This window comes from Sylvia atricapilla, chromosome 4 (assembly GCF_009819655.1).
Source record: "Sylvia atricapilla isolate bSylAtr1 chromosome 4, bSylAtr1.pri, whole genome shotgun sequence".
NCBI classification, from domain to species: domain Eukaryota; kingdom Metazoa; phylum Chordata; class Aves; order Passeriformes; family Sylviidae; genus Sylvia; species Sylvia atricapilla.
In genome coordinates this window covers 26,858,348-26,884,120 of record NC_089143.1, presented here as the reverse complement: position 1 = coordinate 26,884,120, position 25,773 = coordinate 26,858,348, and the positions used below count along the sequence as shown (strand labels likewise).

The following is a 25,773-nucleotide window of genomic DNA, read 5'->3' as shown; positions in this document are numbered from 1 at the left end:
CCCCAAAGAAATAGAGGGGCTGTTCCACATGGGTTTCAGTAACACTGCTCCCCAGGGTGACATCTTCCCCCCTCTGAGCTGAGTGTGCTCCAACTCTTGCCCCAGGAGAAAGGAAGAGAGCAGTTACTGCATAACTGATAGCAAATTACTCCAGTTACTAATGTAAGTTCTCTCAGTATCTGCCTCCACCTACTCTTGGTACATTGCATTTATTCTAAGGAATCATCAAATCTGCCATTTCAGAAAGTGCCCAGAGAACAGACCTTTCCCTTCCAGCACTGAGGGCAGGAGCACTGGCCCATGCCAAGCTGGCAGCACTGCAGTGGTCCAGACACACCTATTCTGAAGCATCAATAATTGATGCCTACTGAAAATAGAACCTTTTCAGACACACCTCCCTGGAAATCCCATGTATTTACAGTTTCACAGTGGCTACTACCAGCAGTTTAGCAGTATCTGTGACCTTCAAGTGTTGAACATGAAAAGAAGTTGTGGTCCTTTGTCTGTGCTTTGTTAGCATTCTTTAAAGCATGAAAATCCGACACCTAACATTGCCCACAACATTTTATTAACAGGAAGGCTCTGGGACATGAGGCAGTCTTCTACGAAGAGACAGAAAAACCCCTGGACTACACTGTTCGTATACGGAAAGTTTAAACCAAAAATACTTATTTGACTGAAATGCTCTGAAGAATGACATTTATGGTTTCTGTGTGGCATTTTTTTAGTTTGCTGGGGTGTTTGGGGTTTTTTTTTGGTTTGGTTTTCAGTACAGATTTGTGTTGTTAGTTTTCTTTTTCTTTTAAATCTTGCAGAACACTGAAAACCAACACTTGGAAGTTACACTTCTTTTAAGAGAGGCCACTCTTAAATTCTTAATTCTTTTTACATTTAAACACAAAACAGCTTTCTAATTTTATATAATCAAGAAATGGAAAACAATTTTTATTAACATGTCTTACATTTACAGTCTTTTATTAGCTAATCAACATCAACATGCAAAAATAAGCGCTAAATACAAACCTCTACAATATGGTTTTGTTTAAACTACAATGGTTTAATTCTTTTGAAAAGTCATAAGGATGTGTTCTGCAGTTGTTAAAATCGAACTATTAGTTTCAGTAATGAATACTATTTAGACCCTAAAATCATGTAATCATCCTGCAAGGCATCTTCAGAAACTTCGCCCAACACTTAAGAATACCAGCTCATTGTCATGTGAGTACATTCTCAAAGCAAGAAATAAGGCAGTAGCACTAATGATTTCATATTGAACCCTATGCACATAACTAATAACTTTAGAAGGACTTTAACACTATGGTAGACTGGAAAAAGAACATTTAAACAAGCATTGGATTTTGCCTGAAATGTTCTCAGTTCTTCTTGATACTTATGCAACCTCCTTAAAATATTTGGGTTTGGAAAAAGACTTCATACTCCTTCAAACCAGTCCCTGTTTGATCCTCCAGAGAAGCTACCTTGTGTCAAAGACATCAAAAATATCTTCCCATGGAAATAAGTTACATCATTCATGTTCAGGATTACTTCACCGGAGGATCATAAAGAAGGCAAAGAGGAGCTTAAAGGAGAACACGTTGGTAGTACTGATATCTTTGATAACAAAAGGGTCTTGGACAATTGTGAAAAAGAGGGAAGAAAAATGGATTTCATTTAAAATCTGTTGTAACTTTTCCCCCAGTGCAAGTGTCCATCTTTAAAGAAAGCTATCCTTTAGAAGATGAAAGTACTTTTCTTTGAGAAGAGTCCAATTTTTGACCTTATGTTACAAAACCTTAACAATCAAAATTTGTTTTTGCGTTTTTTATTCAAGTACAAACTTAAGTCATAATTCCTCTCTTATTTTTTTTTTTTTTATTTTTTTTTTTACCTTTTTTAAATTTTTTTTCCTTTCAAGAGTGTTTATTGTTGCTCATTGATCTTTGGTCGCAAGAAACAATAATGCCACCGACAGGTCTGTTCCCCAAGGTGGCAGGTTTTGCTTCTTTGCCACACATTAAGGCCCCCCCCTTTACAGGGTCTGCCAAGATACACTGTGTCAGAATTCCAGCGGCACTTCATTGTGTGTTTTACAGACCTACATGATGTAGACTTTCTCAGCTTGTGAGAAGTTGAAGACTTCTTTGGTTCTTGGGCAAATTACTTTGTCATCTTGACGAATAGAAAGCAGGGACTGGAAAAGAGTGAAACCAAAAGATAATATTCACAACAGTAATTCAAAGCATTATTGAACTGTTTAGGAAATGAACTTGTAATTTAAAAAAATGTTGTGGTCTGAGGTCAAAACATCTTTGCCCCCAGAAGTTACTTATTCTACATTATTGCTCTCTGGAGGGAAAGATTTCCAATGACATTTGATCTCGTGTTATAAATTCACATAGTTAGGTATGTGACCATTAATATGTCTTCATTAAGACCAATTTAAGCAGCTAAATATACAGTCCTTAAAAAAATATTACTGCAAGAAGTATTTTTCTAGCTTCTGACTGAGTTTATTAGCTCTTATTTTGATCTAGCAAGTTATTCTAACAGCTGCTATTTTAGCCTTCAGCAAGTCATTGACTGCAACACTTACATTGTATCCATAGACATATCCATTTGGTAACATCATAGGAGGATTATTTTCGTTCATTACATCCCCCGAAATCTTGCAGACTAGTCGGGAGTTGGCACAATGTGCCATCGGCAGGGGCTGAGCCAGCTTGTTCAGGGATTTGCTACACACAGGGCAGTCGGGGTTTTTTGAGCTCCCATCCTCTTTATAACACTGTCTGTTAACAGCAAGTTAGGGAACAATCGCCACAACGAAACCATGATTAGCATCCCATTGTATGGGAAACCTTAGCATTAAAACACCGTGTCAGCTGGGCCAACAGAGCCCAGGTGACAGAATGCACAGGAACATTAAATTCAAGTTTAATGTCTACAAAAAAGAATCAAGGGTTTGCTCTGTTTCAAGGAAAAAAGAGTGAGCAAAACATTTGTCTGGCAGCCTGCACAGGTAAAGTTTCTGAGGTGCAGTACTCCAGCAGCACCAGCCTTCTCCAGCACAACACAGTGTGCACCAAACCCAACCAAGTTTCAAAAGATGCAGCTATTTTTGAATATTCACATAGAATCTGGCAGGTAAATTTGTGTTTAAGCGCTTAAAAACCAGTAATTGTGACCCAGCTCACTAAACCTTGCAGGCATATTCACTAATTTCAGACATGAAGAGAGAGCCAAACCAAACACAATTTTGCATTTTACCTTAAAATTTTTGTTTTGGCATGCATTTTTTTTCAAACCATAATATTATTTATTATAATCTCCCCTTAATTTAATAGTGACCAATTTATACTGCATTTGAACAACTCATGAGCAAAAATACTGAAGTGCTATTAACTGAAATTATTTGAGCTCTCTGAAAAGCATCCATAAGCCAAAAATAAACCCCCACAAGGCTTTCTTTCACTCCCAGTAATATTTGCATTAAAGGATACGGTGTTTTTATAGCTGAAAGGCCTGCCTGGAGTGTTATAGTAAAAACAGAATTGTTTCCCAGCTGATGTAGTCTGTAGTTATCATATCTAAACTGTTGGATCAGCATTCTCCATCGAGCAGGGTCCAAGAGATCCTATAAAAAAACAACACAGCTATAAGTTGCTTTCAATCTAATTGTTCCAGGGGGTAAAAGCCTAGGAGTGGCAAATTGCACAAAACTCATTCGAGCAAATCCATCACAAAACAGAAGCGGACACCCCAATGCATAGTGTTTAAAAAGTACCTTTTAACACTATTTTATTAAATCAAGTATTACTTAAAATAGCTGGAGCAATATTTAATCTCCATAATCTTACCAAATGTTCTAAAGAAGGCATGTAAATCCTGGTGAGGTTACTTCTTCCATTTAGTTTCTTAGAATGCTGGACTACTTAGGAAACAACATTAGTTGTTAGGGCAGATGAGGACACGGTTTAGTGATGGCTCTGGATTGATGGTTGGACTGGATGATCTGAGACACCTTTTCCAGCCTTAACAATTCAGTGGTTCTACTGTTAAAGGCCAGGTTTCTTGTGCTCCAAGAAATCTGGTCTAGTGGAAGGTGCAATGACATAGGAGTGTTCAAGGGATATCAAAAGAAAATAGCTTGTTTTGCCACAATAGTAAGCATTTTCCTTAAGTCCTGAAAGGAAAAGCTGGAAAGTTCTATTCATTGGTTAGAGAAGACACTTCTTTAACCAACTGATTTTTATTAATCCAAGGAGAGATATGACCTCAAACTTTGTCAAATATTTAAAAAGAATTTGGTTAAAGGCATTTTAGGAAGCCATTTATACAGAGAACTCACAATCAAGATATTAAAGGTAACTCCAAACAACCACACACTGTGATTGTGTTGAACTAGGTAATTATTGAAGAATTCAAAACCTAACTTCCATAAACTACAGTGTTTTAAGTCATATCCAGAAATATCAGAGAATTTGTTCTCCATTGTATGGTTGTATGGGAAACAATCCTAGATTTTTCACCTTGCTCTCACTCATTGAAACACTCCATCCAAACCAGCCCTTAGAATATGGGAATTTTATTTCCTGCCTATTTCTTTCTAACTACTAAAATAATGATAAGCTCTATCTTACACCCACAGTCTTCTAACACATCATTTATACTCATAATTTAGATCAAATCAAGCATGTAAAATACCAGCATCCTTCTAAGACTGAGATGAGCAAAGAAATTTATATTGATTTTGTGGATTGTTCATGTCAGGTTTTTTTTTTTTTGTGTGTGCTTTTTTTGTTAAACCATGATTTCATCATCATGTTTAGAAAAAGTGTTTATACTGGCATTGTCACACATATGCTTGGCATTTCATGGAATTCTTGTCTTACTTTGACAACTCTTTATCTTCTGCCTCTAAAATGAAGCTAAAAAGAAGTGAATTAGCACATGACCACATAACTCAGTCTGTAGAAACAGTAGCTACCTATGAATTTTGCTTACTTTAAATTTAGATGTATATATTACTACTAATATCTACATTGATTTGCACGATCCAAATAAATGAAAATGTATTTTAAGGAACAAAAATACTGCTTTCACATCATTCAAATAATCCTTCCTTTCTTCATCCCAACCACTGCAACACAGTAAGAAGTAATGTGAGAAGTAGACTTAAGAACAGCTATTGGTGTATTAAAGCCAGTTTTGTATGTTGAACAAGACTCTTTTTTTCCCCCCTCTTTGTACTTCCCCACCTTCTACCTCTTGCTGTATATTTAATTATTGTGCTTCCAGCCTCACAGCTCTCTAATGCTGGGCTTATGGTAAGCCTAGCTCAGTGTTACTATTCATGTTGCTATTACAGTCCAACTGAAACAATACAAACACTTTATATAACACAAATACAATACAAATACTCTTCTGGATTAATGTACAAGGACTGGTTACTAAAATTAAGAACTCTTACAAAGGTGGGATTTAGGAAGTAGAAGTTTAAAAAACCATTTATTTTGATATTATCAATGCATTTTCCTGTGCTGAAAAAAGAACTGAAACATCTGTTTTAATACTGTGTTGTAGCACTGAATTTCAATGTTACCTTATAGGGAGAGATATGAGTGTCTGAAGGAAAGGCCAACATTCCCATCACCTGTCGAACCTCATCCAGCTGGCTTCCCTCAGCCTGACTGAAGTGCTTTCTTGCATGTCTGAAATAGAGAATTGATACTTTATTAGACAGCCTTGTTTCCAAATCAAGTAAATTGACTTAAATATGGAAGATTTCAGAGAAAACCTCTATATTCTGCTCTCAATACATGAACTCCAGGAGTGCTCTATGTACATTCAAAGAACTTGGAAAAAAACACATCCTGCAAATGAGAATGCAAGAATGACTAAGAATTAGCATTAGAATTTTACATTGTAATTTCTTAGAAACCAGAATCTTTTTACTGTAGTGTGAAGTCTTGCCTCACCTAGAACTAAAACAACCATGATTATTAGAAGAAATGTCTCTGCTTATGGAGATTCAGTGTATGACGCTCCTCTAGCACACACTTGCCAGTGATATAAAGGCAGTCTGAAAATCAGCTGTTCCAGACCTGTTACACATCAAGAGTGTTCAAATAGCTGCTTTGTTTATACTGACTTCTGGGGCAATGTTTATGTTGAAAAAATGATTTTCTGGGGGCAGAGGTATAGGCTAGAAGACAGTATCACTTTCTGTGCAGACTGCAAGAAATTGCAGGGCAATGTAATAGAAAACACCTTGTTAAGAGCACTTTTCTTCAAAAGGAAAATAAAAAATTAATGATAACTTTAGTGTAAATTTTTCTACTTTAATACAAACAGATTTTAAGGGATACCTGCGTGCCTAAAAGCTTGGATATTTGAAAGAAGTGACAGAATTACCAGAAACATATTTAAATCAAAAATACAAACTTGAATATCTTTCAGGAAATAGTAAGAAACCACAGAATTATTATCAGATTATGAGGATATTCAACTACTTTAAAACCTTATATGAAAGTTTCCCCAGTCCAGTTTTCCCAAGATCAGTAATTCTCAAGTTGGAGTTGCAAGAGTGCAGGAAGACCCTTCAGCCTTTAAATTGGATGATTAGTTCAGCATTTCTGCTAAAAACTCCTGTTTTCAGTGGTGCACAGAGGTATCACAGCAGGCTGGGTACGGAACCAGCATTATACTGAGCTTTTGGCATTACATAAGTGTAGGAAAATTTTCCCTATGCTGCGACTTCTGAGCAGTTTGTACTATGGGGAAGATATCAAGTCAAATCTCAAGTCCTCCACTAAGAGTTCAGTCATTTTTCACTTTAGAAGAGTCTTTTATTAATTCTTAAATTACTTCTAGGAATCGATAGCATTTTCAAAATGTCCATTTCACGGCTTCAATAAGAAAAACTAGGCAAGGTGTTTTTTTTTTTTTTTTTTTTCCCTGATTCTGAATTTGACTACTACACTGAGGTCATCAATACCATGAGAAAGTCTCTTTAGCAGCATTTCAGTACTCTCACTTCCTCTCCCACCCAAGCCAGGAAGCAATGGAAGTTATGTAGGACAGAATGTTTCCACCCGATTTCCTATGCTGGGTGAGCAATTTGGGAATGTAAACATTGTTCCTCAGGTGATGACTGTTATGAGGGCAGAAGCACAAAACCCCTGGCCTGAGAGAAGAGATAGCCTGGAAATACTGGAAGAAGCCTAAAATAAGGGTGGAGAGCTGCAGATGAAATGAAGAGCTTTTGAAAACAAAGATTAGGCAAACAAAAAAATTCAGATCTACCCACCAAGATAGATTACTATCTGTGCATGCATGGGAGAAAAAAAAAGGAAAATTCTTCTCAAAAGAACTGATTAGAGTGCAGTTGTGTTCTATGATGGTAAAACAGAAGCTGATGCTTCAGTTTGCAGCAGCCTAGTGAGTTTGTGTTGAGGTTCTCCTTCCTGCCAGGCCATCAGCCTTCCATCACTTGCAAAGTACTGAACACACTGGGATGTGGTGGCTGGTTTGGGCTCAGCCAGAATGACTTACGTTTTCCAAAGTGAGCTTGTGTTAGTCTTTATCTCCTGACTCTCCCTCTCTCCTGTGTTCTTAAAAAAAAAAAAAAAAAAAAAAAAAAGGAAGGCTTCCCACAAGGTCTGCATGCTATGGCTGAACTTCATCCACTGAGAAATTAAAATGGAGCAAGATATCTTTCAAAGGTGAAGCAAGTTCATTAATTCATAGCACTCAAATCTTTTTTAGATTGGGAAGCACACGCATTACTGTAAATTACTTGGGCATACAAGTGAAATAATGCTAATAATGCTATTCACGCCTTTCCTTGTCATTCAGCTATTTCCAACTCTGTGCAAGTGTTGTTATGCTCCTAGAGGTCTCTGAACATTGCAATGCTTAATTGCAAAGTTTTTATCACCATTAGCACATGCAAGTCTCTATAACTAAGGCAGGGGGCTAAATTTTTCAAGAAAATACTTTTTAAATCCTGACAATAGACCATCCCAGAAGCCACTAATTTCCTGTGACAGATCTAAGTAATAGATAGAAAATTTTGTTTTTCGAATCCCAGAATGATTCTGTAAACTCTGCAAGGACAAAGTCTATAATCCTTTGTGTGTCCCTCCAGCCCACACAGGTAGAGCTGACATACTGTACTTGACAAATATTTACAAAGACTTGAAGACCTACAGTTCACTAAGGATACATTAAATTGTTACAAAAGGATGCATATTTGCAATGTCCAGCTTATGTATCTACATATGTCTGAATATAAAAATGAACGTCTTTATTGGGCAGTGGCAATGACTGAACACAAATGTAAGATGTTATCAAGAAAGGACTTGTTTCTACTCAGTTACTTGGCCAATGTCTGAATGCCTTTGTCTCAGACCCTTACGACAACCAAAAGAATTTATACTCAAAGTGCTCAAAAGTTTTATTATCTTTATACCCAACAAAAAAAAAGTTCACTCATCCTTGTAGGAAGGAAGTTGACTAAAATGATAGACTTGTAGCCATTTTCTCCTAACTTTGCCCACCATCAGCTATTATTTACTCCTTTTTGTCCTTTGTATCCCCAGAACAAGAAGTGCACATCATGCTTTGTTAAGCTTTTAGATGAGAACTCTGTGTGTCTCTGGCATTGCATAAGAGCAAAATGCTGTCAAATTTCCCAGAATGAAATTAGTGAGAGCTCCTAAAGTGAAATTGGTGTCATCAGTCATTCATTGTCACTTTAGTAGGTACAAATTTGACAAAAAAAACCCCCTAGAGATGGAGAGTTAAAGGCTAATGATACTAGGCAAAAAACTTTGTATTATATTTAAGGTTAAGAGATTCACTCTTTGTATTCAAGAACAGTTTTTACATTCTTGAAACTTGCACTTTCAAGGCTACTCTGATAAGGTACCTTAGGGGAAAGTCTGTTTGTACTCATTCTAAAAAGCTACACAAATTCAAATACTTATTTAGTAAGATGGATAATTTTAAAGTTCACATCAATTTTAATGTAAAAGCAATGTCACTTCAGAGGTTCTCAGCAGGCAGCAAAAGCTTTCAAACTTATTTAAACACCAGCTGCGTTTCAACAAAATGTCAGTTCCCCCAGTTCCACTCATACAGGAAACTCCTTGGTAAACAGCTTCTTTCTCTGCTTTCTAATGGATGCCTGACCTATTTATTGCACCACAGACACAATACTGAAAGAATTCTGCAGCAGGCACTTAAAAAAACCAAGCTAATAAAGCCACAAGTTGCAAGGGTTTGCTAGAAGCAATGAAATTTATGCCACACCTCCCCAAAATGTATTCCCTTATTCATTACTTATTTAATTTTGAAACAAAGTAGAATGTAATGGTAAAAACTTAGTTTTTAAGCCACATTTTTGAAAGGAAGCATTGAGATGTTGAAGTCTGAACATACAAAATAATCAAAACTCATCCTGCTAAAAGGGAGTCAATTAAGATATAGAAAGACTTCCACAGCTCCTTTTCCTTTTACAAGTGGTTATGAAGTGAAAGCAGCACTGTCATGACTGGCAATTTGTAATTGCCAAGTATAAAATGTACGTCAATCCTGAATTTCAGCAGGTATATGGAATATACACGCTTTACCCCAACAACACTCAGTATGGATGCCTTGTTTGCCATATAGACAGGAGCTCTAAGTTGTAAACATCAGGAAGGTTATTTCACCCAAAGCATGCTGTGTCCTCTTGAGGGGTGACAGCTTGCAAATTTTACCACTTCTGATGTGGAAAAGGGATGAGAGGGAAGCAAATATCCAGCAACAATAAGATACAGAAGGACCTTATCTGCTTTGTCCCAGTTCTCAGACTATTTCCTTATTCCAGCTCTGTGCCTGCCCTCTGGTTTCCAAGCTACATAAGGAAGCTGTAGCTCAAAGAAAATAGTTTTTAGAGCATGGACTACTCATTGTTAAGATGCATGACTGCACACTTGGCAAAGGAACAAACTGAGAATAAAGCTGAAGGCACAGTATTCATTTAGTATAAAGAGCACCATGGGCTTCAGAAGACAGATAATGGGGTTGAGTCTCTTTCATCCTTTTCTTAAGTACTTGACAATTCCTTAGGATTTGATAATTCTATCAAAGGGTATGTGCACATATCTATATGCTAGTTGGTAGGTTTTGTTTTTAATTATATTTGGTTTTAATTATTAACATTAAAATTAGCTGGAGTTTATCAGATTGCACATTTGCATTGGCTGGGATGAGAGCAAAGATGATTTAAGTGCAAGTAGGGCAAAGTAGGAATGATATTAGCTGAAAGCAAGCCACGCATCTGAATGAAATTAGAAATAAAACCTGAAAATAACCCTAAAACTTTGCCCTGCAGGAGAACTTCTCCATCTAGATTTGGGAATATGCTAGAATGTTTTCAGTCTGTGCATACTTTATGATGGTTTTGTGTACCTCTGTGCCGGTCGGTCTGACCAAAAAATCAGCTCTGCCACAAATACAAGTTTCAGTTTCTGAAGCACCTGGTTTGGGTTTAAAGGCAGCAGAACTAGCGACTTCTTTAACATAGAAGTATTACATGGCAACAGTGTTCTCATCAGGATGTACCAGCAAAGCTGCAGCTTGGGCCATGAACTTCTCACCTCACTTTAGGTTTAAATATTCTTACAAAACATCCAGCTGAGCTTTCTCCCTCCCTTGTGCACATGTAAGCTCCAGTAGCTCTGCCACCTGCACCGTACTTTGGTGCTGGCAAGGTCACTGCTTATCAAATTATCAATGCATTTCTTTGTCCCAGTATCAAAATTCTTTCAGCAGGACTAGTTTCCTGTGTTATCCTGGAACATTATTCCACCTTAAATCAGGACCATTAACTCAGATGTATAAATTGCTTCATGTGCTGGTATGAAAAGTATTGTGAGAAAAACTCTCTTGTGGTTGAAGTCGGGCAGTGCTGAGGTGTGACTGCACTTCTGTTACTGATTCACAACCCCACTGGGCATTGTTACTTTTTCTCTGTAGTCCCCACCGAACTTCTTCAGAACAGGTAAAAATGGATACTGAATTGGTTTCTTCATTTGGAGCCAGAGGAACGCAGTGAGGAAAACCTAACACAGCTCATCCCTCTCCCACGCACAACCATATAGAACTGTAAATCAGGCATCAAAACAGGGGGTGAACGTGGCCTTGCAGGTAACTTGCAGAACAAAAAGTTGAATGGAAATAGTAAAGCAGAAGAGAATTCAGTCAAAATTTAAATGTTAAAGCTTTAGAGGAAGGTTTCATTAACCTTTTAGTATTTCTGGTGATTCAAATTGTAATGAATTGCCATAAGAAGCTGGCTATACCTCTTGAAAATTAGTAAAGGGTGAATAGATATTTATGTAGTACACTGTATACCACCAGAAATTTCATTTGATTTTTTAAACAGGTTGATTTTCTAAACCTTGATTTTGAAGAATAAGAAGACACAGAGTTTCAGGGATAACATTAATTCTTTAAGAAGGTGCGTCCGTGGAACGACACTTTGCCTTTAAAAAAAATTCAAGCCCAGCTTAAATCTAAAGGCTGATGACAGCACCAGGTGAGAGACCCTTCAAGACTTTACGGGGCTTCTGGGTGTTGCAACAACAATAGTCACATGTTTCTAATGAAGCATAATACCATCTTGTTAAGAAAATTGTTTGGAAAGCATCCTAATATTTCATACCTCACAGCATCCAGTCTCTTGTTCTGTCGAATGAGTTCAATGAACTCCTGAATCCTTAGGCTGAACTCCAGACAGCTCTGAGATTAAAGACAAGACAGGGTCTTAGATGGTGCCAAAGCTGCACCACATGGTTTGTTAACGACTATGTGTGCACAACAAAAAAGAAAGTGTTAATAACATGCAACCTGGTTTGCTTGCTTTTAGGCATTCATGCAAAAAAAGCTGAAATGCTGATTCTACAGATAAGATCAGCACAGAATTCCCTAAAAGCAAACAAAATCCTCCTCCTCTTGCCTCCTTTAAAACTTCGGCAGGGATGAACTTTTTCCTAATGACTGAAAGCCTTGTTACCTGAGACACAAATGAGAGTAATAGGTAATTTCTTTGTATTATCTTACAATATAAAGTAGTAGACTCAACAGTAGTTTGGGGCTATGTGATAATTTAGACAGGTCTACCCAGAAGACTGCAAGGAAGAAACAAGCCTTTGAATGTTTTCTGAAAAACCCCAAAATTAACAAAAAATAGCACAAAGTTTAAGTTGCTGCAATACCCTCCCTCCCTTTCTTCAAGCTTCTATCCCACTCTTCTTGTCAAACATCTAAAAGCCACGCTGGAAACAAAGAAAACCAAGTGGCATTTACCTGTTTATAGTAAAAGGTAAAATTTGAAGCCTAATGAAGTTGACAGTGTCCCTTTAAATCAAATTCCATCACCAGTTCACACAATCTATAAAAAAACTTTGAATATGTGGAATTAAAAAGATTCTCCCTCCCCCAAAAAAAAGAACAAATCACTATGCTTCTTTATAGGGACACAGTCAACTGTTTAATTACCTTACAAAAATAATGAAAACTCCAAGTGCTCTGAATCATGTAAAGACCTCTATTCCCTGTGTTCCTCTGCTCCACTTGCTGAGTGTTTTTTCTTTACCCACGTTTCTAATGAATAGTTGCCTTTTGTTTATTGTCATCAGCATAGTCATATCAAAATTCCTCAGTGACTTCAGCAGGAATTTGAGCAACTCTGAATTTCTATCAGTTAGCTCCCTGGGTTGACAAATGCACACATTGCAACAACAGCTTATTTAAGATTTAAAACATGAACCATCTGAACATAAAAATGATGCATTCCTTCATATGTTAAAACTTACTGGTTTAAGGAACAAAAAAGTTATTCTCCAACTCTGCATTTTTCTGTATTTACGCCCAGATTTAGCAGAAAATAAAAGGTTTTTCTCTAGAGATTTTCAACAGGACTATTTAAAAACACCTTGTTATCAAAATCTACACAAACCTCTCACCTAGAATTTTGAATAAGCTTGTTACTACTAGAAATTTGATTAAGCTTTTTAATTGTAAATAATACTAAATCCCAGGGCTTCCTATTTTGCTAAGATTTTTCAACATCAAAACTCACATGCCAAACAAATGAATTTTCAAGTAAGGTGCAAGCCAACGGCCCCAGGGTTCTGCAGACCAGTGTAACTAGAAGCAGAGTGTTCTAGACAATCAGATGATGCACATTCCGTGTGTATCTTCGAACTACCCCACAGCAGCTCTTAACAAGACTTCAGATCGCTCACATCTGTAAAGATTATGTGACTGCTTTCCCAGGCCCACCAAACAGTTGAGATTTTAGATAAGGCTTGCATTCAGGTAGGTGGTGGCTGGGATTTTAGAACATTAATGTCGATGAGTAGCTAAGCAACTAAAGCAACTAGAAGCAGAAATGTTTGTGTTTCAAAAAGAAGCATAGTAATTTCTCTTCTTCCAACTCTGATCTCTCAGAGCCTTAGCTTTGTTTTTGTTTTATTAAAAAACAAACAAACAAAAAAAGAAGTGTAGGGCTTGCAGAAATAGATTTTTATGAAAGTTTATTTTTCAGAAAGAGGATGGGGAAGATTTTTCCTCATTTACTGCTGGTTTAAAATTGGTGATGAAAAAGTAAGACATTCAGCTTTTATTTCTTGTATTACTTAACATTTTAAGATTACACAAGGGGGATTTTTTTATCAGTATAATTATGCAACGTGGTTTACATACCAATTCTGGTTTTCCTTTAATGGGTTCCATAACAAGATCATCATTTTGACTAGGGCAATCACTGGCAGATTTACTTTTGTATCCCATCTTCGGCTCGTTCTCAGTTTGACGCCCCTGAGTGACAGAGAACGTCACTCTTTGCTTATTGTTAAGTGCACTCAAACATTTTTAATGTTAAAGAAAGTGCTTAGTTTAAAAAATATAAGACAAACATTTCTGATGGAGGCAGGGATTTCGGTTAATCAGTTAAAAATAATCAGTTAAAAACAGATTTCTGCAAGCCCTATAAAAAATTGCAGCATGTTTTGAAATGCATAATTGAAGAGGCAAGGAAATTTAAATGGACTGCACAGCAACAAGTACACAGCATGTTCTCCTCATGGTACTCAATGGCTTGAGGAAGACTTTTTGTGTTTATTACTTGATTAGATTCCAGCTTTTGTTTTTTTAACTTCTCACAGAAAGTTAGTTCTTTACTCTAAAGTTTTGTCGTCTTATATTCAGCAGTTAAAAATTACTAAGACTAAAATCTGTATGAAATTTCTCTCAGAAATTTTAAACCTGAGGGCAGAGATCACTAATTAATCTCATTCTTAAGACACCTTCACATATAAACTGAGTTATAGCCTCACCAGGATGCGCAGAGTTGTAAATGCAAATTTAGATGCATCAAGACACTACATATTTCTGCATTTATTTGTTTACAAATCACACTAAACCCAACTGAGAAGTGTATTTGATTTGAACATAATTTGTTGAGACAATACTGAATCCAGAAGATGACCTATCACTCACTTCCAGGTCTGATATTTCTGAGCCTCTTTAGCTCCAACTACCTATGCCTTTTAAGAACATTTTTATACTTACTGTCCTTACTTTTATACGAGACCTTTTTCAAAACCTGTAATTTGAAACATATTGACCACATCCAGCATCCAAGTAGTTTAGAAAATAGTTGAAGCAAAATGTGAACTTGTTACATTTTCATACCTTCATTTTTCTGAGTCTGGATTTGTTGTCATGACACCAAGCCAAGCAAGTCATAGTCTCTTGTCTTTCCAATGACTCTTCCACTTCCTTAGCAGTCAAAAACATCTCAATATTTACCAAGTCCTTCAAAAAACAAAAAAGTAAGGAAGATCTTGTTAAATTGTACTCATTGTGCTGTACTTCACACAGCAATTCTTCAACGTAGTTGGAATACAGAGATACAAAAGACTTTGTTCTCAAGACCTCTGGATTTTAGAAATGTACTTTGCAAAAACACATTACAGTATATTTCCATGGACTGGAATGTTCTGACAGTGACAGCAGTACTCTGAGTCCAGTTACACAACAGAACAAAAAAGAGAAAACTATTAAAGATCACACCTAGAATCTTGCAGATTTTTATACTACTGATATGCTTAATATCACAAATATTACCATAGGGCTTGTGAACAAAACCACTCTCAGAAATAGCTGTCAGAACAGCTGACTATACTTAATCTTAGAAGTTCTACCTTCCATGAGACAAAGTTGAAAACCAGAACTAGCATCAGCTATATCACATTCACATCTTGCATTTCATTACTCTATAAAAGAAAAACTTCCTTATACAGGGAAGCCTAACACTATTGGGAAAGTGGACTAAATTATGTTACGGTTATCAGAATTGTTATTTACAGAAATTGAAACAAGCCACATGTATTTCTCATGTGCAGCAGAACTTGCAGCTTTTACTAAATATTTCTCTCATTACTTGAATTTTAAAACCAATACATTAACATTTATTTTATAGGTTGTATGATCATAGCAACAAAACCATTTACCATCAAAAGAATAAAGGGCCTCCCACAGCTCTACTGGTATAATATCCAGGTAAATTAGACTCAGAATTCAGATAGCTAAAAGTTTACAGGACAACATTGAGATTGGACTTTATTGGACTCTTCCCATATCCTTAGGGTGAAAAAAAAATCATCTATTTTATCAATGTGTTGGCAAATGGACTGAAAGAATGCCAACCTGTTCCACGACAGTATTTTTTAAGTATTCCTACAAGAACATGACAATAATCTTTTGGCTGGTCTGAAGTTTTTCTGATGATATGCCCAAGTGGAAGAAAAGTTCATTACTCCCCTGTGCATGATAAGGTGGCCATATAAAAACCTCTTGCCCATTAACTCATCTGTGTAAGTAGCTTGACACATAATGCAGTCATAGTAATTATCCTGCTTGCATTCCATACAGCTGCTGAGTGGAAAGACAATTCCATTTAAGTTACAAACAGTAACATCTCCATCTATCTCCTCAAGCTTACTGGAGCTATGTGCCCTCTTAATGAACAGCATTTGCTCTTACACCAAATTAAAAGCATTTGCTTTTACATGAAAAAAAGGATTGGATCTGCTAATCAGAAACAAATCACTGGTTTAATCTCATTTGTTAGCTTTTAAAGTTGAAGCTTCATTACAAAAAATAGAATTAAAGAAGCATAAGGGCAGCATTTGTTACATGCCCATGAGCTGGTGAGAGAATCACAGCTATCTGAATTTATCAATCAGGTGTTAGTACAGCAGCCCTCTATTATGAGCAAAAAGACTGCAATTGCTGCCGAGGCAGACAAAACTCTTAAATAAAAAGACGAATTTCTACATTGCTTTTGAAAATTTAAAATGAAAAAGGTTCTATTTAACAAAAATGCTAATTAGAGTCGCGGTTGCCAAAAGAAGTCAAAGCTTGGCAGCCTTCTCTATTAAATAGACAGTATGTATCCAGAAAACAGAGAAGAACATTTTAAATTAAAAGAGTTTCTTTCAGAACCAACAATTACATTTAAATTGCACCAATAAATAGGATTTTCTTCTCTGTTGACTTGATAGAAAGTTAAGGAACAATATAAAAAAGGCATTAAGAAATCCTTTTGTAGAGACAGGAATAGCTTTTGCATTTGATTAGAAGTAGTTACAAGTCTTAATCATGCAGACTGATTACCACAAAAATACTAAGACACAATTAGGCAATAAACCTTTAAAAATCCCACATGCCACACAGGTTTTTTTTTAATCCAATCATACTTTCCTATCTTTTCTGGTGGTGCCTGTTCTTGGTGCTTCTTCCTTAGCTAGGACTAAGGAAACAGAAGAAAAGAGTATCAGAAGATTTATCAAAACTAGCACAGGACTTCTACACAGGCCAGTCAGGAGTACAACTTGTCTGCCTCATCTTGGATGGACAAGAACCAGTTTAGCATTTGTAAGAAGTTTCTCATGATCCAGTCAAAAAAATCCCAGCTAAGACCCCAATCCTGAATAACTTTCTGAAAGTATTCTGCAATTCAGAGTTTTACAGGCTGCAGACCATACAGAAACATTGTCTTTCTCAGCTCCCTAAACAGGATTAAGATTTCACAGCCTGCTACAAAGAGCCTCTCTTATATAATTTACATATAAAATTGAGTAAATGTAAATACACAATTTAGAGAAATACTGCCACTTGATTTTGCAGGTGCAGAAAAAGCAGAAGCAAGAAATCTGTTGCCACACACTCCCCCTCAAAGCGACACAGTATTCAGCACCATGGCAAACGTTTTCTGACTTGTATATAAACTAAAAAGAAATTCTAAACTCTTTAATTACCCTCCTTACAACACTGGTGTCTCCCTTCATTTCACACTTTCAGCTTTCACACTGGAATGGGAGTTGCAATACTTTCCTGCCAATACTGCAGAACTGAGGAGAAACTTACCCCGCACACGGATTATTCCAGTACTGGGATCAAACCATAATTTAGCACAGACTTTCCAGCCTCCTGTGCATTGTCATAACTTTGCTAAATCACTTGATTACAAATACACAACACCTGAGATTGGGCAGGAAGACTGATTTACATGAAACTTTCATTTAATTCTAGAAGTGTACTGAAAAATAGTCTCAAGCTTCTCAAGGAGGAGAACTTGCTCTATTAAGTATTAGCAACGATATCCAAACACTCACGGGGGGAGTACAGTACAACTGGGGAGTACCATCTGGATTTTATCATTTCTGCTTTAAAAAACGGGTATTAGACTAAAGTGAACTAACTTTCCCTTCTATACAACAGTCACTAACCAGGTTTTAGAAGGGTAACTATCTTAACACTGGGTGAACTTTATCATGAAAGAACTATTTAATTCCATTACAACAGTGAAAACTCCAGAGAAAGACATTTATTATTAGAGAAAACTGCGCATGAAGGCTGAAGACACTTTAGTGAAAGCAGAGATACTTATTTAAACAAGAATACAGCTATCCATCACCCTGTGCTCTGCCTGATTTACATACATATAGCTTTTAAAATATCACTGCTTCTTTTTAAGCTGCAAGTGCCTCCAGGGAGGGAGGATACCAACCCTAGGATTCTGCACAGAACTCCAATTATTAGGCATAAAAAACTATGAAGAATGAGGATGCTTTTATGATGGTGATTACTAGATACATACTCCTGGCCAACATAAAAGCTGGATCCCATTTGCTCAGATGGGTTCTTAGTAAGAAAATCCCAAGCATGTTTATGCACATCCCCTCCTCTGAACAGCTCCTCTCTGGTGAGCATGAGCAGGAGCTGATGGGCTGAACTCTCAGGGCAGCTCACTCCTGGCCAGGGTGCTCTCCTTAGCAGTGCCTCGTTTTAAGGGGGCTCCAGCGCCTGCCCTCACTGCAGGGAAAGACTGCAGCAAAAATGAACACTGGTCTGAAACACCTGAACTAAGAGAACAACAAAAATTGGCTCAGAACTTAATGAATTTATGTGGTTACATTACAGAAAAGAAGAAGTGATTCAAAGAAATACAGTAAAGTCTGTGAAGAATAATAGCTGTGAAATAATGAGAAGGTATGTATAAAGGCAGTAGGGCAATTTGGTTTAACTGGCAGATACATAAGGTTCACATGAATTTAAAATTAAACACAGCTACATCTTATTATGAAGTTGTGAACCAAACTGGCAAATACGTATCAAAATATGAATTTAAACTGAATTTAAAGCCAAACAAAGGCTGTAACTTTAGACTGTGCAGAATGAAGAGAATTCAGCAGTAAACTGGAAAAAAACCAGATCTATACGTTTGGCTCTATATTCACCAAGAGAACTGCTCAGAATTTTCAGCACCAGATGCAACAAAACCACCAACTTTGCATTAGATTGTATGTCAAATGACTTAGAACAAAAACATATTTTTTGCAGTAGCAAAATAACTACAGAAATTCATGTAGTGTTCACATGAGAATTTTTATATAACATTTTAAAATTTGGAGCAGTCAGGTCAAGTCATTCCTCTCCACTGGTCTCCAATACGCACATGAGCTGAAGTATTTTTACTTTATGAGATCTACAGTCACAAGTCCAGAAAGCTATTAGAAGGAATGTGTGATAAAATCCCTTATAGTTCAAATGAACATTTGTGCATTAATCTAACCCCCAGATTATTTCACATTAGAAATGTGAATCTTTAACAAGGCTCAAAACCAACCAGAAATAAGTAGTAGAACAGCCAATACTTGTTATTTTCAAATATCCCATAAGCTATTCTCAAAACAAGATTAATTACTCAAAAAAGAAATGTTAGGCTTAAACAAGATAAAATAAAAGATTTGATTCAGTGAGAAAAGGCAGCATTCTGTAGAAAAGAAAATTTCCTCAGTGGAAAAAAACAGCTCTCATAAAACAGGATATTTGTTGTATAAAATAAGCAATTTGTAATATCATAAGATACTGTTTGTATATTTTTCAAAAATGCAGATTGTTTATTTTTAATTGTTTACTAGCATCAATATGAAATTGAAAATAGGCCAGTATGCCTCAAGCTATCAGTGGCTCATTGCCAAGAGTACGTACCAATAACAGCTTTAATAAGATTGACTATCTATCTATCTATACACATTACACGCATAAGACCACTACCCTCATAAAAAAAGCCTTTGCTGATGCACTTCAGCATTCAGTAGCATGGTAAACTAGTTGTATATGAAATACAATAAACACTTGGATCACTCAACAACAACTTCAGAAAAAGCTGAGTTAAGCTTTTAATGACTACTCACATACTCTCCACTTGCAACACAACTTTCAGTATAATTTAGGTCTGTGGAAGTGAAATAGAAATGCAGTAATGAACAGTTACAAACAAAGAGGTCAATTTAGTCTTCTATATTAATATATGCATTTGTTAAAATTTCCCCTGTGATGAATACGCAGCAAAACCAGGCATCATTTCTGGCTGTGATCACTGTTACACAACTCAGGGAGAAGGCAAACACAAGGAATTATAAGGTAAGGTGACAGGAGCAGCTGGGAAAGAAGAGGTCAGTGTATTTCTACCATGGGGAAACAGTGAAAGAGGCACCACTTGGCAGGAGCAGGAAGCCTAGGAAACACCACAGTCACACTGCCTACTTGAAAACATGTGCAGGAAGGAAAAAAATGAGGACAGTGCAGGTGGTTGTGGAGGTAGTAAGAGGAATTGGGACCACAATCCAAGTCCTCTGCCCCTATACAAGCGCAGGAATAAAAGGCTGCTGGAGTAACAGTTTCTTCAAAGTCAACACAGGGTATGTATGAACTGCACTGACATGGAAGGGAGACACAAATTAAGAAAATAATGGCATAGATGTGACAATACAGCAACACCACAATTACTGAAGACCTGTTAAAGTGGGGCACAAATTAACAGTAAGGGACCTCCTCACTTTCTGCTCATAAAATAACATTGTCTGAAGTTCATTAAGTTACTATTAAGTGTTATAATGCTACAAACATTAACAGGATTAGAGAGAAACTAAATGGAGTAACTGACAGAATGCCCTACTCAAAGCCAGCTGCAGAGCTAGTTATTGGGGAAAAATTCAAAACCAGACAGCCAAACCACAGATTCATCAACAGAAGAGCCAGAAATGTTTTTGTCTACAAAGTAAACACAGTACCCATAGTGTACACAAAAAATTTCTCATGAGAGCATCTTGCATGCCCTCAGCATAGCACAGACCTTTTAGTTCTGCCTAGTTATTTTTGAAGGATCCCAGTATCTTACACTTAGTGTCTGTCAGAAGAGCATGGTCTTTGTATAACATTAGAGGATACTGATACTTTTGTTAATTAGTTCTAGTGATTAATTAATGTTCTAAACTTGTGTCCAACTTCAATTTTTCTGACTAGATTACAAAACTTCTTGGTATTTGACCTCTGCTATCACTACTACCAAAAGCACCCACCCATAATACTTTCCAGTCATCCTCTCCCTCCATCCAGTTTTTCCACCATCTTTCTAAATTGTGGCCATGAAACTACACATATTCAGGTGCTGGCTGCTCCAGAGCCAAGCAAAAAGAAGTGTTTCATCTACCTCCTTTTGCTCAAGGACATAAGCGGCTTGGAAGAGCCTCAGAGTTGGAGCAAGCACTGAGGCTGGTTATTAGCAATCTGTTTTCTCAGTGCATCCTCTGCTCCTGCCTCAGCAATTTTTGTAGCTCAGCAAATGGCTGCACCTTTACCCATCAGCATATTGTATCACACTAAGTACAGTAATAAACGACTACACTACAGTACTGTGACAAAGCCTCTAGAGCTTAAGATGCATCATTGGGCAGAAAAAAAGTGCCTTGTTTTCTGTCATAACCTCTTCTAGCAGAGGCAAGGCACCCAGTCCTTTGCTAGTGGAGCACAAGCTCTGCAGCTTTGGTCCATGCAGGATCAGTCTGTCTTAATAGCTGCACACATTCGCTGACAAAACATTATCCTATCATCTAATGGAGTAGTAGGAGCAAGTGTTAAATGTGACGTAAGATTTACACTTTGAAGGAATGTGTGGCAGGAAGAAATGATGGTAAGAGAGGCATACCTGAACCCAAACCTCCTCTACTCCTGGGTAATCTCCAGGTGATAACACCATTCCCCATTTAGATAAAATTTCAATTCAAGGATTTTTCTTGCATCGCCAGCTTTCCAGAGTAAGTATTTTGTAATAAATTGGCTCAGTTATGATACACTACAGGTAACCCACTTTGTCTAAATGGACTGAAAAAAAAAAAGATGTTCAACATTACAGCACAATTCATGTTGTTGGCTTTTGAAGTGTCAAATGATTTGTAATGAGGAAGTTTGTTATTCTGCTTCAATCTTGACTACTTCACATTTACATAATTCTAATTCCTCAAGATGCTTCAGACAAACTGCAGATGTAAGGCTGTGCAGGAATTGCAGCACTTTGAAATTCAGATGAACACACCCAGACATTCATTATACCAATCTACTCAAAGTTGCCATGCCTACGCTAGGTACAGTCAAAACACATTTAAAGGAGTTTCCGAGAAGCTCTCCACAGCCTGGTACTGCAGGGTAACTCCAAGCAGCAAAAGCTAAAATCCTGGCACCCTTAAATCAGCTATGCCAAATTAAGAGCTCCTTCATACACAGTTTTCCTGTAATCTCTCTAGTGTGGGAATAGCAAGTCACAGGAGAAGGACACGAATAGCTCCTGGCAAAAGACACCTTTTACCATTCAGCCTGCATCTGGAAAGTCAGCTTGGCTATTTCTGCATGACAGTAACGTAAATAATATATTTGAGCATTATGATGATTATTATTTACCTATTTGAAATTGAGCTGTTATGAATATAAATGTGGTTTGATTAATTACTTTATTACATATGTGTGTGTTTGCCTACAAGCCATTCTTGGACTATGCATCTTAACAAGGAGGATTTCTAAAGGTACCTTCGTATGATTATTAAAAGATGTATTTATTCAGCTTTTAACTTTTTGAGTTAAGACTTAATACTGCTTCCTTTTTATGATGCTCAAATATGCAGGTTATTTTCCATCTCCCATCTTCTGGGAAAGACATCAAGAAGAAACAGTTATTCAGGGAATGGATTACTTCAAAAATAGCAGCTTCAGGAAGATTTTGCCCTGTAGCAGACAGAAATCCTTCAGCAGTATTCTACTGAGGTGTCAGCTGAAGGATCCATATCACAGTACTGAGGAACATTTTTATAAAGCAAGGAAAGGACATTTAACTTTGGAGTTGAAAAAAGGAACACTGATATAGAATAGGAGAAAGAAGAGATTAGATACTTGGTCAAAAGCCATGAAGCTTGACTTTAAGATTTCAAGTTTCTCTTATACCACAGGACATCAAATAAGATTTTGAAGCTTTCTGTACAAAAACCGAAGCTGCAATGATGCAGTAAAAAGACCAATTGGACCAAAAGGGAGAGAGAAAAGAACAGAAGATAATCCATTTTTCCATCCAATGACTACTATTCCTTATTTAAACAAAATCATTCCTTTTAATAAATGCATTTACTACTTTGAAAGACAACTAAATGTTTTTAGAATGGCTTTTCAATATCTGCCCTTTTTGATATTCTCCTGTAAATAACCATTACCACAGACGTACAAAGTTCTGCTGAGGAAGAAAACCATTGTCAATAACTGGAGATATGAACTCCCACATCAAGAAAATTGTTATCTTTTTGAGACTGTGTCAATTGTCAACACTTCAAGTGTCAAGAAGCACTTCTAATCTGATCAATGTTGACAATGGTCATATGTCTAGACAAAACTTCTGAAGTCAATGGAAACTTGGTTCCCCCTCCACCCCCAATTCTCAAAAGCAAAAAGCACACTCTGGTATGAATACAAAGGACTAATTATGCATCTTTGAAGGACAATGCATTATTTAATTACTGATCTAAGAACATCAATTGGCAGAATTTTAATTGATACACATAATCACTGATTTAAGGTCAAATTAACCAGTTTTAAGCTATTTAAGAGTTTTTTTTAAACTCAAGCATTTAACTGCCCACATTACAGTGCCACTGCCCACCCTGCCCAGGGGTGCAGTAGCTCTTCTGTTTCTCAGTGAATTATAGATTTTTAAATCGTTTTCTCCCTGCCCCAACACACTAAAAATTAGATTGAATTTATGTTCTTCTTCACAGAAAAAACATTGCCACTTGTGCGGCTTTGGTACAGCATGAGCATTAAGGCAAGGAGATACATTCTTTTACTAAAATAAGCAAAGCAAAGATGGAAAGAGGATTTACAGCATATGATAAGGGAGACTGGAAGCTTCAGAATGTGGGTTTGTTTTCAATCCTACAGGCAAAAATCGCTACAGCTATACATAATTAAGCAAAGAATGTAAGGACACTTGTTTATTTTTTCTTCCTAGCCTATTAAGGAAAGGGCTGGAAAAACAGAATTTTAAACCCCACCACCTCCAGAAACCGTAGACTAAGCACCACATGCATAGCCTAATTATAAATTTTATCTACGAACAGAAACCAACTTCCTACTGGAACACCACTCTTCCTAAACTAGATTTGCATATCAATTAATGGCAAACAAATGAGATAGCAGTGTAGCAGAACACGAAGTAACAGAGTTGAAGTTAACAGACAACCTTGCCAGTTAGCTGAAAATATGGATCTGCAGATGAAAACAGGCATTTTTATATTGGTGTGGCATTATAAGGTTGTAATAATGACCTCATTTTGATCCTGTTTATTCTATTAAGCCTATACTTATGAGTTTTATTCATATGCAACAACAACAAAAAAAACCCCCTTAACATCTGGTTTGTATCTTCAACCCAAACTGTTCTTCATGTCATTATGGAGGCAGAAGACATCAAGAAAAAAATTCCACAATAGAATCCTCTCTGCCCCATATTTACTTTGGCACAAACATTTCTGTCTTTGACTGTTAACTCTTATTTCAATCATACTCATTCTGGTTTACTCTCTCAAGCAGCATTACTTTTCTTTGAAGACATATAACAAATATTTAATGTTTGTAATTTATTTCTTATATTGCCATAACTTAATGGTGTATAAATGCTTTATGCCCCCAATTATTCCTTACTTGGGCTAGTTCATAACTCTGATATTTTAAATTTCCCTATAATTTTTCACATCCAGCATTTCTTTCCATTCTGTTTGCTTCCTAGTTTATAACCATGGTTTTTAAGCACTTATCTTCTATTACAAGATTTCATAGCCTATCATTCCTATTGGGGGTAATTAATTTAGAAAATAGCCTAAAATTTGTCACAGACCATCAAAAACTATTAGAATTGGACACTATGGCATACAGTCAATCTTCGCCAGTAGTACACAGCAGACAGTTTGCTCAAACATAGGGATGATTTAATGGTTTCCCTTATGAAACTGAAGCAGAATGGTTTCTGACCTGCTTCACCCATTGAAGCACCTTGGCAGCTCTGCAAGTCTCTTCATATTCAGGAGCCACACAAGAAACTTAAATCAGGCAGGCTGAGACTTGCTCCCAAGACTGGTCTAACAACTACTGGAAAGTGTTTAGCCTGGGATCCCCAAGCTTCAACTGAACAGGAAAGAGCTGCTTCCTTCAGCCTTTGCAAAGTGCAGCAAAGGGCTCCTCGGCCATTTGCCCCACAATCAGAGGAACAGAATCACAGAATGGTTGAGGTTCAGACCTCTGGAACTTGTGTAGTTTCCCTGCTCAAAGCAGGGTCACCTCTAACAGGTTACTTGGGATCTTTCCCATTCCATTCTGGTTTTGAGCATCTCCAAGTACAGGGAGACTCCACAAGTCCTTGTGTCTGCTGGGGAGCCCAGAACTGGGTACAGCATTCCAGATGGGCCTAACCAGAGTTTAGTAGAGAGGCTGGATCACATCCCTTCTGCTGCTGCTGCAACCCAGAGTGCTGTTGAATTGTCTTTGCCACAAGAGTACATTGCTGTGCCATGCTTAACTTGGCCACCAGCCTCACCTCTGGCTGCTGGACAAACTGAACAATAACAGCACCTGTTTTTACATTTGTACTTATGGTATAATGTCTACCCAGTGGTAACAAAATCAAGACAAGACTGGTGGTGGGGATATTAATCAAGCTGCCAGGTGAGACAACAGTAAACAAAGATTACTTGGGATGAGAGAATAACACGGTATTTAGTAATCTCAACAGCTAAGTTGCACTGTAAGCATTAGAGAACATTTCAATGTTCACAT

The 25,773-nt window shown here is 37.0% G+C and overlaps 1 protein-coding gene across 5 annotated transcripts in view; it reads right to left on the bottom strand.

Annotated features, from left to right (window-relative positions):
• Positions 1 to 907: 907 nt before the first annotated feature.
• Positions 908 to 25,773, bottom strand: part of MAEA (macrophage erythroblast attacher, E3 ubiquitin ligase) — a 48,829-nt gene continuing 23,963 nt past the window's right edge. For all 5 annotated transcript variants that reach the window (XM_066317349.1, XM_066317347.1, XM_066317345.1 and 2 more), the window contains exons 4-9: positions 14,749 to 14,871; positions 11,714 to 11,790; positions 5,603 to 5,711; positions 3,501 to 3,634; positions 2,594 to 2,789; positions 908 to 2,191 (exon numbers count right to left, since the gene is read on the bottom strand). In XM_066317349.1, coding sequence (XP_066173446.1) covers positions 2,096 to 2,191; positions 2,594 to 2,789; positions 3,501 to 3,634; positions 5,603 to 5,711; positions 11,714 to 11,790; positions 14,749 to 14,871 — 735 coding nt within the window. In that variant the 3' untranslated portion in view covers positions 908 to 2,095. The remainder of the gene's footprint in view (positions 2,192 to 2,593; positions 2,790 to 3,500; positions 3,635 to 5,602; positions 5,712 to 11,713; positions 11,791 to 14,748; positions 14,872 to 25,773) is intronic.